Here is a 19,634-nt window from a genome sequence, read left to right as displayed (position 1 = left end):
TTATTTCTATCACCTCGTTGGAAATCACTTCTTCATCCTTATCTGCATGAATCCCATCATTCTTCTTATTATCAATATTATCATTATTGTAATTACATTCCCCTTCAACTATAGACGAATTTTGATTCGTTTCTTCAATTTCCGCAGATTGATTTGGTTGATCTACTAAGTCGGCCATTTTGTCAAGCCCAGTTTTGTTGGCCAGGACAGCCAAGTCACTCATACTGATTCCAGCCTGGTCATTTCCAAATAGTAACTCATTGTTCTTTAAAACCAGCTGCTCGAGCCTTTCTAACGTTAATTGCTGCTTGTCTACTTTACTGTCTAACTCAGTCATTTTTTCAGACATTATATTAAACTTTTCATTTATATTTCTGTGTATGACATGCAAGTTTCGCATGTAATCCTTTTGGTCAGTTATATCTCGTTGGAGCTGTTTTAATACTTCAATCATGACATTAGCAGCCATAGTTCTTAGCAAGAAAATGTATGTTACTTACTTTGAGTTCCTCAACGATATTTTATGACAATGAGCTGAATGAGCCTTACAGTGATTTGGCTTGTTTCCTCGATTCGTTCTCGTTTTATTATTCTTATTACTTATACCACACTTCTTCTAATTACTACTTTGCTCAGGATAATATTCACAAACTACGAGTACAATAATGCGAGAATAGATATCCGTGGCAGCACTGGCACTGGCAGGTAGAAAGAAAATATATTTTTTCTAATGGCACAAATGCGGGTTGGGAATTTTTATATCCGCCAACTAACGATGTTGCCAGTGCAAAAAAATTCATAGTGAAGTGCTAACATACGTTCGCTCTTACAGAACAATGCTAACACACAACCATACCGCACCAAGGTCATCCACATATTACGGGACAAACTCCAAGGTCGCCGGTACGGTGCGTTTGTCCCTCACAACGCTCAAGATTCTTATTTTTAACCACGCTCATGCGCTAAACCGGTTGTCAATTTTAGTTCCATTAATTTCCGTTGGACTTTGATTGAGACCGCCACTAGTTGGCGTTCTTCTCCTAGTGAGTATTATATTCTTTGCTACGGTCTCACTATAGGCTAGTTTCCTACACTTAAAATAAAATATTTTATGCAGTGCACGAAATAAAGCACCACATAATTAGAAGAAAAACATGGACAGTAGTTAATTAGTTATGTTTAAACATAATAAGTCAAAAAGAAAGATATAAAGTAAATGAATTGACCGTGACGTCACTCCTTACTATCTCATAGTAATTCCATTGGCAAATCATTTTGACAGTTCTTAAAAAGAAGCTGATTTGATTAGTAGGAAACTAGCCTATGACTAGTAGGAGCAAGTTCGCCCCCTTGTAAAACATATAACTATTATCAACCGTGTTCGACCCGTAAGTGCCTTTAAATAAGTAGACTTACACGGCTTCCTTCTCCCGGATGGCGGCCTCCAGATTGGCTTGCTCCTTGTCCGCTCGGACTCTACAATTCTACATCTTACAAGTCTTACAGCCTTGCTGTTCAACACGCAAAAGTCGTGGTCCTTGAATCAGACTGATGCAAGACTTTCCGACGGCTTAGGACTTGTGTCATATAGTCATTGAGTTACTGATGGAAAATCCAAAACCTCGGGTGAATGAGGAAAACGCTCGAGCGAGGCTATGTCTGAGCATTTCCTCCATATTAATAAACCTGCGAAGGATGTTCGAAATGCCTTGGAACGTACGATGACACTGGGAAGAACAGGGGAACAGACTTACACGGCTTCCTTCTCCCGGATGGCGGCCTCCAGATTGGCTTGTTCCTTCTCTGCACGCGCGCTCTCGCCGCTCGCCAGACGCTTGCTGTTCATCTCCAACACGCGGAGTTGTTCGTCACGAGTCTGTTGGTCACAAACGTCACAAACTAAAACCATTGCCACCTACTCTGCAAATTACAAAGAATCCCTATTCTTGTCTACTTACTCATTGTGTAAATCGCTCAGTTAAATAAGGGAGGTGAACTAGATGAAGTAATTTTCGAAACGAGCTGCCTGTGCAACCTGGTTGAATGATCGGGAAAGTATCAAGACGGCCGCTACATGATGGCATCGCTAGCCTAGGAAAACCAAGCTTCTGCGACTTTAAAAATATGTACAAAAAGTGAGAATTGAAAATATTGTCTAAGAGATGCCGTGACGCCGTCGTCGTCGAATATTGTCGCCTAGCTGATCTCGGGACTTCCGGGCTAGCTCCTCTCAAGTAGCTTAGACTGCTTAGAGTGAAAGCATCAGAGCAGTACTGCTGTCTCTATCTCGCCTACTCACGTCTTTTTCAGTTTTCTTCCTCATAGCCTGTGTCCTGGCCCGGGACCGCTGGAGCACGGCGATGAGCTTGTCGTCCAGCTGGTCCCGAGCTTGTTCCTCGGCGCGCCGCGCGTCAAGCTCGGCCTTCGACTGCTTCATGTCTGCGAGGATGCGTGCTTTCTCGGCTATGTTCTGAAAATTGCGCCATTGTCATGTGGCAATTGTTTTAATACAACATAAACGCATATTGATATTTTATAAGCGAAAACCGATATGTATAAATGAGACATGTTAAATAAAATAAAGGAGTTTATTAATGTAGTCACTGGTCTTTCCACTCTACTCTCCCCGCTCTCATATCTTCTAGGTCCTGCATATATTACATGGCGACCCGGCCAGGTAAGCACAGTATAGCACTTCTACTAGTAATAACACTTATAACAAACTTACACCGCGCAGTATGAATGTATGTAAATAAATAAATATTATAGGAGATTCTTACACAGATTGATTGAGGCCCACGGTAAGCTCAAGAAGGCTTGTGTTGTGGGTACTCTGTGCTCATCACACAAATAAATGCCCTTACCGGGATTCGAACCCGGGACCGCGACGTAGCAGGCAGGGTCACTACCGACTGCGCCAGACCGGTCGTCAAAATGTGCACCGTGTACGTACGCAACACATGTAAGCGGATGAGAAAGATTCATTTTCGTTCATTCTCATCCACTTACATGTGTTGTGACCACGAAGTTGCCGGGTGGGCGTGTGGGCGGCTACCCTCAGCAATCTTGAGCAAATGTAAGAAGGAACTCACGAAATTGTGCTGAAACTCGCGAAGCGCGTCCATCTGCTCGTCGGCCTTTATGTTGTCTATGATCTGGTAATTCAGCTCAGTCTCGTGCTCGGTGCGCTGTCTCTCGGCCACTTCGTGCGCCCTGTTTAAAAAATAATAAATATAATACCTATAGCGCTATTAAAAAAATTAGGACATTCTCACACTAATTGACTTCCTCCCAGTAAACTCAGCAGCCCCGGCTTGAATAAAACGTTACCATATAGGGCTAACAGACTACCGCACTGCATCAAGGTCACACATTCACACAAGGGTGACCTTGGTGCGGTGTGATGTAGTTGTTATAGTGCAACACATGACCGCACCGGCTAACACAAAGTTATCGACGTAGTATCCTGTAAGAGAGAGCGAGTAAGAGTTATTTGTTTCTACGTGAAAAAAATACCAAGGTTGCGGTGAGTGGTTTGTTAGCTACTTTGGAATTTGTTACTGATTATATTACTACTTGTGCCAAATACCACCTCGGCCAGATACGATAATGTACGAGTACCTATGTTCTTAGAATTGAATTAATGGCGCACATCTTATAATAGTTATAAAAGACTTAATTCAGACACTGAAACTGGAGAATGCAATACTACTCACTGTTCGAGAATCTCCTTCTGGTGTTGTTTATCAGCTTCAAAACGGCGCTGGCGTCTCGTAGCCATCAGAGCGTGCCACTCCGCCGCGCGGCGGTGAATCTCTTCGTCGTCTTTTCTCTTCTGTTCTTTTTCTTCTCGCTTCCGCTCGGCTTTGAACTTGAGCTGTTCTTCTCGCTCTTTCTGTACGCATGTCTCTATTACTGCGCTGGAATAGCGGAATAAAATTTATTTAACTCTAAATTTTAATGAGTGTTTCATGTTGATGGACAATGGATATACCTATATTCGTGCATCTGACACATTCCGCTGAGACGAAGAGAAAATGGGGGTACTTTATTTTAGCAGGATGACAGCGGAAAGTTCTGGGCGTTCCGGCATCCGAAATCGATTAATGGACACAAAACTAAAACGTTGTTTTAGAGGTAGAACCACTAATCCAACCCTCTCTTACTTATATTGTTTTCACATAATATAGACGGCCAAGCAAATATTGGCACTGATAAAGGCGGTAAATTTTAAAAAGGGCGGCGATGGTTTATCATCCCATAGAAAATTAATTTCGCTCCTTTTTAGTGACAAGATTTGCTTGGCCGCTTCCGTATAAAAGTTAAGAGTCTTCGTAAAATTCGGCGTGGCCTTACCGGAGAAACATCTTCGGCGCGTCCTTATTCTTGAATATGGTGTCGCGCGCGCTGTACATGAGTCTCGCTTGCTCGTCGCGTTTCTGCCGCATGTACTTCTTGTAGAACTTGCTGTTGGCCTGCTCGGCTGCTTCCACGCGGGCACGCCGCAACTCCTCGTTGCGTTTGTTCACATTCTGAAAGACATTAAAGACATATTACCGGAATGAGAAGTGCTTTGACCTTAACGAAATGTCATCTTTAAGTAAGTATGAGTATATGTTGTTTCTTACAATTCTTAGCTACTGTAATACTGTTTCAGAAAGTACCTATCCTATAATAGCATACATAAAATACCCCGTAAATCTAATTAAGGTTAACCCTAACTATGATCAAAGCGTATCAGACTCTTTATAACGCACCAAGGTCACATACGTGAGAACGAAAAAGATAATCTTTTTCTGGCTCTCCCTCATGGGTGACCCTGGATTGACCTTGGTGTGGAGCGGTAGTCTGTTAGCGCTTATAGACTCATTGCCGATCGTAAGTTCGAACCACACAGATGGACACAAATCACAAAAAAGTTTCGCCGGTCTAAGGTTACTATGACCTTGATGACCTGTGTTGGGATGAGTAGTCGGATTAAGTACCTCGAATGAATTGGGCCACTTGCGGGTCATCCAGGAGCTCTGATCGTTCAGATGTTTGACGTACTCGCTCTGGCGCGCCGCATCCTTGTTCTCTCGACTACCGTCCACCCATGAGACCAGCTTGTCGAACTCCGCTTGAGATAATACAAGCGGCATGGTTCTGGAAATAAATTATTCGTTAACTACCTAGGAACCAATACCGTAAGCCTATACTAAATATTTTTGCTGTGTTTTATGGGTGACCTTGCCTTGGCCTTGACTCGGCGCGGTAGTCTGTTAGCGCGATTACATCTACACGAGCTATATTAAACTTCAGGGGTTACTTTTATACTGATTCCTAACTTTCTCCTTCCCTCTCAGCTGTAAGTCTTTGGCAACCGAATGGCTAAATCTAATAAACTCCTTTCGAAGTAGCCCGACTCTCGAAGTAAAATTTCTTGTGGCAAAAAAGTAAAAGAGTACTTAACTTACACTGCTTTATTTATCAATGTTCAGTCACACGTTTAAAAGTACTTCAGTGATATTTTGTACATGCTTAAAAGTTCATAGGCTGCTTATTTTTACTTCTTTTCTTTTGTCAATAGATCACTGACATAACAATTTTTCTATGAGGAAAATAGCCATAGTTAATAAGTATAGCAAGCAGGTTCCATCAAAAATACTACTAATTTATCTAATTTGGAAAATAATTAAAATAAAGCTTATGGAAATCAAAAACTCAAAAAATAAGTACTGTTGCCCAAGTTGCCTAGGTGATTTCAATAGCAAAGTATTCGCACTTTAAGTGTGCGTGAACTTGGCGTGAACCGAAAAAATGGCTCCCATTTCGTTATATTTTAGAAAATTAACGTAGCATTTTATTTGACTGTTTCACTGAGAATATTTCACAATAAACCCGTTTATTAACCAAGATCTAAAAAATGTCTGTCATACTTTAAATACACGCAGTAACAAAACGCAAGACAAATCTCCAAACCAGCTGTCAATTTGACACCCGTATTTACGTCAGCCACGTTGGAACTGCCAACTCGGTGTTTTTATGATAAATATTTTATTTTTCTCATCTAAATACCGTAAGTTTCACATAAGTGATATTTTTTATTGCATCAAAAACCTATAACAATCCTTAAGATATAAGCTACAGTTATAGTTTTGTAGTTTTCATCGTCATAAAAGTGGTGACATAATTGTTTGAAGTAATTGGTTGTGTTTGGTTTGTTTTAGCGGTGTTGGCGAGCGAGGATGAAGATCAAGGAGCTGAAGCGGACGGTGAACGTGAGCTGGTCGCCGGCGGAGCAGACGCCGGTGCTGCTGGCGGCCGGCTCGGCGGCGCAGCAGGTCGACGCGTCCTTCAGCAGTTCTTCACAGTTGGAACTGTATTCTTTGAATTTGGAAGACTCTGGACTCGATTTGGAACTTAAAGCCAGTCTGCAAACGCAGCATAAGTGAGTTATTTCGATTTTCTTGCAAAAAATTCTGTTCACACTCTCTTTTACATTGAAATTTCTGTTCTTATCAGACAAATATCTTGTTTGAAAAGGTCAATGACATGAATAAATTCTTGGAAAAAGTGCTTGGTTATGAGGCATCTGGTTTTATTCAAATTTATTGATGTAACAGCAATGCTTATATGCTTAATTGTAGACAGATTTTGACTGGACAATATGTAGTTGAATGACTGTTATTATGTCTAATTTTAATAAAATATTGAATGAATGAATTGGACTTTATTCAAAGCATGCATTAAGAACAATATAAAAATTTTAGTTTTTTTAGATTTAAGCCTTTAAATCTAATATTGTGTATAATACCTTATATTATTTGGGAAATTATTTTACTTGCACATTTTATTTACAAACAACACTAGCATTATGAATCTGTTGCTCTGTAAGCAGTAAGGGTGCGCGCCCACGGGGGACACAGTTGCTCGGCGACTTTCGTATTCGTATGAAAAGTTGCGTCGCCTCGTGTGCGCACTTTCATACTAGGCCATGGTCGCGACAAAAAAGTCGCCGGCAAGTGGCAACAGTTGCCCGTGTGCGCGCTCTCTGAATGCTTTGTTCTGTAAGAGAGCGCGCACACGGGCAACTTTTGGCGGGGACTTTTTTGTCGCTCACGTCATCGGTCTATGGGCTAGCATGAAAGTGCGCATACGAGGCGACGCAACTTTTCATACTGTTATATATTGACATGTGGGTAGATCATGATGATCTGCGGGTACCCCCAGTTCGGTTCTAGCCAGCAAGCCAGCACGCGTACGTAACATTCTGGCGACGGGATTTAATTCGAAAATAGGCTAAAAGTGCTTTAAACATAGTGTTTGAATGTTTAAAAGTGTTGATTTAGTGTTGTGAATAAAATGGCGGTAAAATTTAGTGAATTTCATATGGACAAAGATAATTGGAAAAACTACGTGAATAGGTTCGACTATTGTTTGCTCGCGAATAGTATTGAAAGGGATGAACTAAAAAAAGCGAATTTCTTTTCGGTATGTGGTCGTGATTTATATGATTTGGTAGAATCTTTAATTTCGCCAAAAAAGATAAAGGCCGTGTTAGACGATCATTTTAATCCTAAACAAAATGAAATAGTGCAATCGTATAAGTTTCATATGAGGTGTCAATCGGGCACTGAAAATATAAAAGAGTACGTGGCTAGTTTGCGGAAATTGGCTATAGAGTGCAATTTTACCGATCTGGATCGCACATTGCGCGACCGCTTAGTATGTGGCATTCGTGATAAGGATATCCAAAAGCAGTTGTTGCAGCAGACGACGTTATCATTCGATCAAGCGGTAAAATTGGCGTTAACGGCAGAAACGGCGGACGCCGGAGTGATAGTTATGGCGGCGTCGGCGACGACGGCGACCTCTAGCGTGGCGCCTGCTACAACTAGCGGGGATGAGCCAATGGAAGTTAATAAAATTAAAGCAAGACCGTTAGAACCGAATAAGGAGAATAAGGATTGTTGGCGGTGTGGCAAAAAACATGGGAATTTCTGTAGGTTCAGATATAGTAGATGTTATGTATGTAAAAGAATGGGCCATATCGCAGAGGTATGTTCGGATACACGAGACAAAGGTAAGTCGAAGGAATCAAGTCGACTTAATGGATTGTATGAGGATGTCTTGTGTAACTGGGTGTCAAACAAAGTGGTGGCTCCGTTTTATGCGGAGGTGCAATTAGATGGTCGATTAGTAAACTTGGAAGTCGACTGCGGAGCAGCATATACCATGTTGAGAGAGAGTACAGCGAGGGAAATTTGGAATGGTAACCTGCCAAGTTTGGATAAGTCAAAGGTTAGGTTGACGACCTGGACTGAAAATCAGGTAGAGTTGCTGGGAGAAGCTGAAGTGGATGTAAAATTTAAAAATATACATACAAAGTTAAATTTGCTGATTGCAAGAGGCAACGGACCAGATTTGTTAGGCCGGGATTGGTTTCCAAATTTGGGTATAGGCATTCATGGTATTAATAACGTACGGATAGAAGATGCAGGTATAGATACGTTATTGGGAGAATATGAAGAAGTTTTCCAGTCTGGTTTAGGAAAATACACCGGGCCAGTAGTAACCATACCTCTGAAACCTGATGCGAAACCAAAATTTTTGAAATGTAGGCCCGTGGCATTTGCAATTAAAGAAAGAGTTTTACAAGAAATTGACAGATTGGTTGAAGAAGATGTGTTGGAACCTGTGAGCCATTCGGAGTTTGCCAGCCCAATAGTTCCAATTATTAAGAAGAACGGGAAAGTCAGACTTTGTGGGGATTACAGAGCGACAGTGAATATGGCTACTGAGACTGATACTTATCCTCTGCCAACGTTGAACGAAGCTTTTGCAGTGTTGCAAGGTGGGGTAATATTCAGTAAGATAGATTTGGAGCAAGCTTACACCCAGGTGGTTGTAGATGAACCTACTTCAAAATTGCTAACATTGAATACTCCTAAAGGTCTATTTAGATGTAAGAGGTTAGCGTTCGGGGTTAAAGCCTGCCCTGGGATATTTCAGCGCATGATGAGCAACTTATTGGCGAGGGTATCGGGAACAGCGGTGCTGTTAGATGATATTGTGGTCACTGGACGCACAATACAGGAGCACAGGGATAGACTTCAACGCATCTTACAAATCCTGAAGGAAGCAGGGTTGAGAGTCAACAAGGAGAAGTGCAAGTTTGGGAAGGCAAGTGTAGAGTTTCTGGGACACATGATTGATGCTAATGGGTTGCATCCTTGTGGAGACAAAATAAAGGCTATAATGGAGACACCAGCGCCAAGGAATGTAAAGGAGTTGCAAGCTTTTCTTGGATTACTGAATTTTTATGACAGATTTCTAGCACAAAAAGCAACAGTAGCGGAACCACTGTACAAGTTACTGTTGAAAGGAGCCAAGTGGGTATGGTCTCCAAATTGCCAACAAGCATTTAGTCTCTTAAAAAGAATGCTGACTGCGGGGGATACATTAGTGCATTATGATTTAAAGAAACCAGTGGTTATTACATGTGACGCCTCGCAGTACGGTTTGGGTGCGGTTCTGGAACACAGGATGGAGGATGGCTCCCTGAGGCCAATCATGTTTGCTTCCAGGACGATGAGCTCTCATGAGCGAAATTATTCGCAGATTGACAAAGAGGCTGCGGCAATTATTTTTGCGGTACAGAAATTTTACGCATATATCTTTGGCCGTAAGGTTGTCATACAGACGGATCATAAACCGCTTTTGGGTATATTTGATCCGAAGAAGCCGATACCTAATGTGATTTCACCCAGGATGTTGAGATGGGCACTATTGCTAAACTCATACGATTACGAGTTAAAATATGTTGAAGGGAAAAAAATAGGGAATGCTGATGCACTAAGTAGATGGCCCGCACCTGAAAGTACTGAAAAAGAAGAAGAACTGCAAGAGGTAAATGTTTTGTTCCTCAATGAGACACCAGTTGAATTACAGATGACAGCTAAAGAGGTAGCTAAGTTGAGTAAAACTGATGGTGTGTTAGCAAAGGTGATGTTCTGGATTAGGAATGGGTGGCCAAGTACAGTTGAAGAGAAATATAGAGACTTTCATGTAAGGAGAGATGAATTAACAGAATACAAGGACTGTATATTGTGGGGAGGTAGAGTAATTGTGCCTCTGAAACTGCGTGAAAGTGTTCTGAAAGAGCTGCACAGCAATCATGATGGCATAGTCATCACCAAAGCAATAGCAAGAAGTTATTTCTGGTGGCCAGGACTTGACAGAGATATAGAGAGTTTGATACAGAATTGCCAAACTTGTAAAGAAGTAAGGAATATGCCAGCCAAGGTGACTCATAGATGGATTACGCCACCAAAGGCTTGGTCTAGGTTGCATATTGATTTTGCAGGACCTTTCATGGGCAAAGTCTTCTTGGTACTAATTGACTCTTACTCAAAATGGCCAGAAGTCAAAATAGTTAGTGACCAGAGTTCAAGTATGGTAATTAATAAGCTAGATGAGATATTTGCTGAACAAGGGCTGCCAGACACAATAGTGAGTGACAACGGGAAAGCGTTTGCATCAGAAGAGATATGTCAGTATTTTAAAAATAATGGTATTAGACACATACTAGTACCTCCATATCATCCAGCTTCTAACGGCCAGGCAGAGAGAACGGTACAGACCTTGAAATTAAAGTTAAAGAAGATGTCACATATCCCATGGGCAACCAGGTTGCATAAGATATTGTATGGGTTGCGGACTACACCTAGCTCTGTCACCGGTAAGACACCTGCAGAACTCCTCAACAATAGACGTTTTCGGACTAACTTTGATAGGCTTCACCCCTTTCTATTCAAGAAAAGGAGACTGAAGATATCCAGGAAAATGAAACAAAACGAGTGAGAGAGTTCAGAGTGGGAGAGACAGTCTGTTTCAGGAACTATAGAAAGGGGCCTAGATGGTTAGAAGGAATAATAGTGAAAAGGATTGGAGTGTTAAGATATAAAATTAAACAAGAAAAAAAAATATTCATTAGACATGTTAACCAGATGCTAGGTTTTACTAGGAGTGAAAGAGAAGAAGAAATACAGACTGATGTAGGAATGCAATCGTCAAGTAAGGGTAAAGAATCAAAACAAGTGGAAGAAGGGGGAGACGATGAGGGATTTGGCACAATAAGAATTCCCCCGCCGAGCCAGTGGGCAGAGATGATTGGGGTTAAAGGTCCAGAAGAGTGTGTAGTTCGGGATTCCAATGATTCAGTGTCAAGAAATGAACTGATCAGTAACAAACGACCCCGGTCGAGTGAAAGCCCACCGTCCGACAGACCATCTTTGAAGAAGATAGCTCTCCAGGAATATGGTAGCACAGACATAGAGTCTGATAGTGGAGATGATGCTCACTATAATGCAGATAGCCAATAGTTAGATAATTAGTTACCAATACTATAATAATCCCAAAAGACTATGAAAGCATGTGTAGGGTATAAGTGAACAATATAGATTAAGTGAATAGACAGTGTAGTGTAACGGACTTAAAACAGAAATTCGAAATATAGTGAAGTGTCATCTATCCTGAGGGAAAGGCATGTTATATATTGACATGTGGGTAGATCATGATGATCTGCGGGTACCCCCAGTTCGGTTCTAGCCAGCAAGCCAGCACGCGTACGTAACACATACAAATACGAAGTCGCCGAGCAACTGTGTCCCCTGTGGGCGAGCACCCTAAGTAAGTGTTAATGTAGTTACTGTTAATTGAATATTTGAATAAGTACCACCGCCACTTTGGATTCTGTACAATTGTATTATATGTAATTTAACACTTTCGCTACCAAGAACCCGACTGTCGGGCACACCGCTCGTAGAAGCGTAGCCGATTACATGGGGAAACCCGTATGTAGCGAAAATGTCGTAGCGCCGCGTAGAGCCCGGTTTCGAAAGTGTTAAGATTATTGTGTTAATGCATCATTAACAATGTACCTATAAATTTGCATGCTGTTTATGAACAGCAGAAGAAGGTGAAGGTTTTGTATTTTTATTAACCTAAGACCCTTATTGTACCCTTTTTCTGAAGAAGAAAAGTATTTCATTTACTTAGAATTTACAAAAATTCATTAGAATTAGTTGAAAAATGCAGCCTGTAGAGCAAAATGTCCTGCTGCTGTTAGAAAGAGACAAAAAGTAGCCTATCCACCAGGGACCGGACAACCCCTTCCGCGCTACAAGCCTTTCATTGGGAATCCCTAACGTAAGGACGACCCAATCGAGAGACTCTCCCTTTCGAACTGCAAGCCCATTCATTTGACTAGCCCTTACAAAAAACTTAGCAAAACAATAAAGCTAGCCCTGTGCATTGGCTTACCGCTATCCGATACGGCTTGCAAGCCTTTAATAAGGGTTACCCTTATTTTAAGCGCTATTTATAAGGCTTTCCCTTTTGTTGAAGCGTAGTCGAGCCTTGCGTGAAAGAGACAGGATTATGAATCTAAGCTAGTGTAAGAACAGGAAGGAAAATGCGCTGTTGCCACTCCGCACTATGCGCCCCATTTTTAATTTTGCAACGAAACATGTTTTCGTTGGATAGAAGTAGAACACGGCTAGAAATTATTTTTAATTAACTGGGAGACAAGGGACTGATGGATCGCCTGATGGTAAATGATCATCGTCGCATTCGTCGCCCATAGATCAGTATGTATGTTCGTACGTATGAATGTATGTAGGTATGTATGTATGAATATAAATATATAAATATGTAAATATGTATGTATGCATGTAAATATACAGTGTTGGCCGAAAATCAATACAATTAACCGTTATCATTACACATTGAAAACGTTAATTGCCAACATAAAAATAAGCCGTTTTCGTCATCCAACTCGCCTTGTTAATTGGGTGAGCAGTTTCTAAGATAGAGCTGATGCTGAACCCTGGCTTTTCCCAGGGGAACGCGGGTTTGGAGTAACATAGGCAAGCGCTGTTTTCGTCATCGGACTTGTCTTGATGAGTACTTGTGTGAGCAGTAACCAAGGTAGAGCTGATGCTGAACCCTGGCTATTCCTAAGGGAACTCGGGTTTCGTGCAACATAGGCAAACGCTGTTTTCGTCATCGGACTTGTATTGATGAGTACTTGAGTGAGCAGTAACCAAGGTAGAGCTGATGCTGAACCCTGGCTTTTCCCAGGGGAACGCGGGTTTGGAGTAACATAGGCAAGCGCTGTTTTCGTCATCGGACTTGTCTTGATGAGTACTTGTGTGAGCAGTAACCAAGGTAGAGCTGATCCTGAACCCTGGCTATTCCTAGGGGAACGCGGGTTTGGAGTAACATGGGCAAGCGCTGTTTTCGTCATCAGACTTGTTTTGGTGAGTACTTGAGTGAGGAGTAACCAGGGCAGAGCTGATGCTGAACCCTGGCTATTCCTAGGGGAACTCGGGTTTCGTGCAACATAGGCAAACGCTGTTTTCGTCATCGGATTTGTATTGATGAGTACTTGAGTGAGCAGTAACCAAGGTAGAGCTGATGCTGAACCCTGGCTATTCCTAAGGGAACTCGGGTTTCGTGAAACATAGGCAAACGCTGTTTTCGTCATCGGACTTGTCTTGATGAGTACTTGAGTGAGCAGTAACCAAGGTAGAGCTGATGCTGAACCCTGGCTTTTCCCAGGGGAACGCGGGTTTGGAGTAACATAGGCAAGCGCTGTTTTCGTCATCGGACTTGTCTTGATGAGTACTTGTGTGAGCAGTAACCAAGGTAGAGCTGATGCTGAACCCTGACTTTTCCCAGGGGAACGCGGGTTTGGAGTAACATAGGCAAGCGCTGTTTTCGTCATCGGACTTGTCTTGATGAGTACTTGTGTGAGCAGTAACCAAGGTAGAGCTGATGCTGAACCCTGGCTATTCCTAAGGGAACTCTGGTTTCGTGCAACATAGGCAAACGCTGTTTTCGTCATCGGACTTGTATTGATGAGTACTTGAGTAAGCAGTAACCAAGGTAGAGCTGATGCTGAACCCTGGCTATTCCTAAGGGAACTCGGGTTTCGTGCAACATAGGCAAACGCTGTTTTCGTCATCGGACTTGTCTTGATGAGTACTTGAGTGAGCAGTAACCAAGGTAGAGCTGATGCTGAACCCTGGCTTTTCCCAGGGGAACGCGGGTTTGGTGTAACATAGGAAAGCGCTGTTTTCGTCATCGGACTTGTTTTGGTGAGTACTTGAGTGAGCAGTAACCAGGGCAGAGCTGATGCTGAACCCTGGCTATTCCTAGGGGAACTCGGGTTTCGTGCAACATAGGCAAACGCTGTTTTCGTCATCGGATTTGTATTGATGAGTACTTGAGTGAGCAGTAACCAAGGTAGAGAGCTGATGCTGAACCCTGGCTATTCCTAAGGGAACTTGGGTTTCGTGCAACATATGCAAACGCTGTTTTGTCATCGGACTTGTATTGATGAGTACTTGAGTGAGCAGTAACCAAGGTAGAGCTGATGCTGAACTCGGGCTATTCCTAGAGGAACTCGGGTTTCGTGCAACATAGGTAAACGCTGTTTTTGTCATCGTGAAATATCTGAGACTCGTCTTTATGACTGGTACTTGGTTGAGTTGAGTAGTACCATAGAATCTGTCAAACTATTTCTGTTGATTGTTGTGAATTCTATGAAGATCGTTTGAAACAGAAATACTTTTCTGGTGGAAATTAAGCATACAGCGCGTCTGATAGTAAGTAGTTACCGCAGTCTATGGACGCTTGGAACTCCAGTATTCTCTTTATTCCCTGTGTTACTATTAGTGAAATCGACTGTACTTAATTTTTATATTCAAATGGATATACATACGTATTTTTTTAGACACAAATAAAGTGTTTCATGTATGGCAAATTAATAAATGTGTTCTAACTACTTGATGTTAATATTCACTTCTGGTAAGATTTTTGTTCAGTTAATATTATGTTTTTATGCCTAACTTGAGATTGCATGAAATATTTCTATATTATAATGTACCGAAACCAGAGTTGCCCTAGATACCGCCAGGGCTCAGCTACAGCGCTGTCTTGGCTACTGCGCACCCAAGTCCTCGTCAAGACATGTCCGATGACGCAAACAGCGTTTGCCTATGTTACACCAAACCCGAGTTCAGCATCAGCTGGACTTTGGGTACTGCTCACTCGAGTACTCAAGACAAGTCCGATGACGAAAACAGCGTTTGCCTGTGTTGTGTTACACTAAACCCGAGTTCAACTAGGTGCAGTCAGAGTTCAGCATCAGCTGGACTTTGGGTACTGCTCACTCGAGTACTCATCAAGACAAGTCCGATGACGAAAACAGCGTTTGCCTGTGTTACACTAAACCCGAGTTCCTCTAGATGCAGCCAGGGTTCAGCATCAGCTGGACTTCGGGTACTGCTCACTTGAGTACTCATCAAGACAAATCCGATAACGAAAACAGCGTTTGCCTGTGTTACACTAAACCCGAGTTCCCCTAGGTGCAGCCAGAGTTCAGCATCAGCTGGACTTTGGGTACTGCTTACTCGAGTACTCATCAAGACAAGTCCGATGACGAAAACAGCGTTTGCCTGGGTTACACTAAACCCGAGTTCCCCTAGCTGCAGCCAGGGTTTAGCATCAGCTGGATTTCGGGTACTGCTCACTCGAGTACTCATCAAGACAAGTCCGATGACGAAAACAGCGTTTGCCTGTGTAATACTAAACCCGAGTTCCCCTAGGTGCAGCCAGGATTCAGCATCAACTGCACTTCGGGTACTGCTCACTTGAGGACTCATCAAGACAAGTCCGATGACGAAAACAGCGTTTGCCTGTGTTACACTAAACCCGAGTTCCCATAGGTGCAGCCAGGGTTCTGCATCAGCTGGACTTTGGGTACTGCTCACTCGAGTACTCATCAAGACAAGTCCGATGGCGAAAACAGCGTTTGCCTGTGTTACACTAAACCCGAGTTCTCATAGGTGCAGCCAGAGTTCAGCATCAGCTGGACTTTGGGTACTGCTCGCTCGAGTACTCATAAAGACAAGTCCGATGACGAAAACAGCGTTTGCCTGGGTTACACTAAACCCGAGTTCCCCTAGCTGCAGCCAGGGTTTAGCATCAGCTGGATTTCGGGTACTGCTCACTCGAGTACTCATCAAGACAAGTCCGATGACGAAAACAGCGTTTGCCTGTGTAACACTAAACCCGAGTTCCCCTAGGTGCAGCCAGGGTTCAGCATCAACTGCACTTCGGGTACTGCTCACTCGAGTACTCATCAAGACAAGTCCGATGACGAAAACAGCTTTTGCCTGTGTTACACTAAACCCGAGTTCCCATAGGTGCAGCCAGGGTTCTGCATCAGCTGGACTTTGGGTACTGCTCACTCGAGTACTCATCAAGACAAGTCCGATGACGAAAACAGCGTTTGCCTGTGTTACACTAAACCCGAGTTCTCCTAGATGCAGCCAGGGTTCAGCATCAGCTGGACTTCGGGCACTGCTTACTTGAGTACTCATCAAGACAAGTCCGATGACGAAAACAGCGTTTGCCTGTGTTACACTAAACCCGAGTTCTCCTAGGTGCAGCCAGGGTTCAGCATCAGCTTGACTTCGGGTACTCATCAAGACAAGTCCGATAAAAAAAACCGGCCAAGAGCGTGTCGGGCCACGGTCAGTGTAGGGTTCCGAAGTTTTTTATATTTTTCTCAAAAACTACTGAACCTATCAAGTTCAAAACAATTTTCCTAAAAAGTCGTTATAAAGTTCTAGTTTTGTGATTTTTTTCATATTTTTTAAACTTATGGTTCAAAAGTTAGAGAGGGGGGACGCACTTTTTTTCCTTTAGGAGCGATTATTTCCGAAAATATCAATATTATTAAAAAGCAATCTTAGTAAACCCTTATTCATTTTTAAATACCTATCCAACAATATATCACACGTTGTGGTTGGAATGAAAAAAAAAATCAGCCCCCACTTTACATGGGGGGGGGTACCCTAATAAAACATTTTTGCCATTTTTTAATTTTGAACTTTGTTGGCGTGATTGATTTGATATACATATTGGGACCAAATTTCAGCTTTCTAGTGCTAACGGTTACTGAGATTATCCGCGGACGGACGGACGGACAGACAGACTTGGCGAAACTATAAGGTTTCCTAGTTGACTACGGAACCCTTAAAAAGCAGCGTTTGCCTGTGTTACACCCGAGCAAAGCAGGAGCCTATCATAACTATAAGTATTTGGTATTGAAAATTCAACCTTATTTTATCTACAGCCGTTTCCATTAAACAGAAACGCGCAAATATCACACACAGTGCCGCCATAGGTAACGATCGTATGTTATTTCGTTCGGAGTAATGTGTGCTTTATGAGCGAGGTACAGGATTTAAACTCGCACGATATGATCTATAAGGGAAAGCAAATAAAACCCAATATAAGGCTCACCCTTATGGCGTTAGGCTGAGCCGATGATAAGGGTTTTGAAAGGGTATTGGGCTATTTTAGGTAAGCGCTTTCGTTAGGGCTTTAAAAGCAAAATGAAAGGGTATCGCGTCAAAAGGGTAGGGTAAGTTAAGCCTAACGAAATACCCATACAAAACCCCGTATAAGGGATAGCGGGCCGGTCCCTGCTATCCACTCTCCAACTATCTCGCCCTGTTTTGCCGTGAAGGACGGACAAACAAACAGACACACACATTTTCCCATTTATAATGTTAGTATGGATAATCACCAAAAATAATATATTTACTTTCCTTTTTCAGATTCCATAAGCTAGTATGGTCAGGAGCGGGTGTGATTGTCGGGGGCTGCGATGGCGGTCTCCTCGAGTTCTACAGTGCCGACAGACTGCTCAAGAACGCTGACAACCCACTGCTGGGCAGCAACACTAAACACAACAGTAAGTTTATACATGGTAAACTTTCGTGAGACATATTCAAATAATTAATGAATCTACGGTTGTACTCACGTTATAGGCTACTAGACTCTTGTCGAATTTGGCACAAGAAATGATTGTTTCCTGTAGTATTTCACGTAAGAAACCAATTTTTATAGATTTTGGGTATTAAAAGTGTATGGTGGCTACGTATTTTCGATTAAAAATGTGTGTTATACTTATTTTAACTTTGGCCACCGAAAACGCTGTCAGACGTGTAGTGACGTCATAGAACCTACTAGTACTGTTATGTTCTTATGTTACTCTTCTTCTACTCAATTTTTTGTAATGCTACAAAACAACGTACTGTACAGTACAACCTGCATATTATAAGGTACAGGGGGGCAAATTTCGACTGGGGGACAATTGTAACAAATCCATTTTTTAACCCTCGACGCAAAAACGAAGTCTGTCTGTTTGTTTGTCTGCCTGTCTGTTTGTCTGCCTGTCTGTCTGTCCGTCCGTCTGTCTGTCTGTGTGTCTGTGGCATCGTGGCTCCCGAACGGATGAACAGATTTAGATTTGGTTTTTTTGTTTGAAAGCTCAGTTAGTCGGGAGGTTATTCCATTATTACACTATGATGTTGAGTATGTATGTCGTCGTTTAGCACCCATACTACATGCTTTGCTTAGTTTGGGGCTAAGTTGATCTGTGTAAGGTGTCCCTAATATTTATTTATTTATATGCTGAGGCAAGCTACTATTTAACGCACATGAATATTTTAATTTCACATGTATATTGTAACGTAGTTACGTTACGTAACCTACGAGTAGGTTACCTTTTCTTAAAAATAAATAAATTAATTAAATAGCTTATTTTTTATTATATTCATACATATTTAAATAATGTACGCACTAAGTAATCGTACATTATTACTGTATAACTCATTTTCTTAGATGTTTAGTCTAGATTTAAGTTTTCTACTTTATCAAATCCTAATGTAACACTTCTTCATTGTTTGTAACATTTTCATGTGATGTTGAATAAAGATTTTCTATGTCTATGTCTATATGTTTTCTCTCCCACAGATCATGTATCAGCACTAGATATAAACCCATACCAGAAGAACTTGCTAGCCTCCGGAGCCTCGGACAGCGAGATCTTCATCTGGGACCTGAACAACACCAGCCAGCCCATGGCTCCGGGCAACAAGAGCCAGCCGCTAGACCATGTGCAGGCGCTGGCTTGGAATCAGCAGGTGATGTATAAGACCTCTTCTCTTTCTCTTCTCAGCATATTTGCATCCACTGCTGAACATATGCCTCTTTACTCATACTCATTTATTTGTAAAGCCATTTTACACGTCAAGATTTGGTTTAAAAAACAATATTCATACAACAATACTTTAGAAAATAAATAGACGGAAGATTGAGATTACAAAAAGTTAGGCAATATTCACATTAAAAATGTACAATAATATTTTTCTCGTTTCAATTCGTCAGAAGTGTAGAACGGGTGCTCGACCAGCCAATTTTTTAAGCGATACTTAAAGTTCGACGCACTAGGCGCTTCAACCACATATTGCGGCAATTTATTATAGACGGCAGGGTCCATCACATGTGTTAATTTGTTGGATTTTGTCAATTTACGGTCGATACCTACTAACTTTCCGGCATTTCGAGTGTTGTACTTGGAACACATGTTAGTTTTGTATGCTGCCAACTTCTCTCTTACATAAATGGCTACCTGCATGATAACTATTGCAGGCAGTGTGCTTTCATGGATTTCCATTCTGTTCTATAAGCGGCGGTTCTGTGCCAGGTCGGCCCTGCCGTCTTTTTGA

General features: G+C 42.1%; 3 protein-coding genes across 9 annotated transcripts in view; 2 read left to right on the top strand and 1 right to left on the bottom strand.

Annotated features, from left to right (window-relative positions):
* Positions 1 to 5,659, bottom strand: part of LOC125231099 (trichohyalin-like) — a 61,942-nt gene extending 56,283 nt beyond the window's left edge. For both annotated transcript variants that reach the window (XM_048136445.1, XM_048136446.1), the window contains exons 1-7: positions 5,457 to 5,659; positions 4,986 to 5,145; positions 4,357 to 4,532; positions 3,717 to 3,920; positions 3,093 to 3,213; positions 2,300 to 2,470; positions 1,755 to 1,876 (exon numbers count right to left, since the gene is read on the bottom strand). In XM_048136445.1, coding sequence (XP_047992402.1) covers positions 1,755 to 1,876; positions 2,300 to 2,470; positions 3,093 to 3,213; positions 3,717 to 3,920; positions 4,357 to 4,532; positions 4,986 to 5,141 — 950 coding nt within the window. In that variant the 5' untranslated portion in view covers positions 5,142 to 5,145; positions 5,457 to 5,659. The remainder of the gene's footprint in view (positions 1 to 1,754; positions 1,877 to 2,299; positions 2,471 to 3,092; positions 3,214 to 3,716; positions 3,921 to 4,356; positions 4,533 to 4,985; positions 5,146 to 5,456) is intronic.
* Positions 5,660 to 5,978: 319 nt separating this feature from the next.
* The window catches only part of LOC125230930 (protein transport protein Sec31A), a 53,120-nt gene continuing 39,464 nt past the window's right edge, over positions 5,979 to 19,634 (top strand). For all 6 annotated transcript variants that reach the window (XM_048136223.1, XM_048136225.1, XM_048136220.1 and 3 more), the window contains exons 1-4: positions 5,979 to 6,058; positions 6,210 to 6,430; positions 17,679 to 17,815; positions 18,880 to 19,049. In XM_048136223.1, the coding sequence (XP_047992180.1) occupies positions 6,228 to 6,430; positions 17,679 to 17,815; positions 18,880 to 19,049 (510 nt within the window). In that variant the 5' untranslated portion in view covers positions 5,979 to 6,058; positions 6,210 to 6,227. The remainder of the gene's footprint in view (positions 6,059 to 6,209; positions 6,431 to 17,678; positions 17,816 to 18,879; positions 19,050 to 19,634) is intronic.
* Positions 7,541 to 11,612, top strand: LOC125230931. Its single transcript, XM_048136227.1, has 2 exons — positions 7,541 to 8,706; positions 11,259 to 11,612. The coding sequence occupies exons 1-2, from the start codon at positions 7,597 to 7,599 to the stop codon at positions 11,364 to 11,366; spliced, it is 1,218 nt and encodes a 405-aa protein (XP_047992184.1). The 5' UTR covers positions 7,541 to 7,596; the 3' UTR covers positions 11,367 to 11,612.

The sequence above is a fragment of the Leguminivora glycinivorella genome, chromosome 11, assembly GCF_023078275.1.
Source record: "Leguminivora glycinivorella isolate SPB_JAAS2020 chromosome 11, LegGlyc_1.1, whole genome shotgun sequence".
Lineage (NCBI taxonomy): Eukaryota > Metazoa > Arthropoda > Insecta > Lepidoptera > Tortricidae > Leguminivora > Leguminivora glycinivorella.
This window is presented reverse-complemented; position numbering and strand designations above follow the sequence as displayed.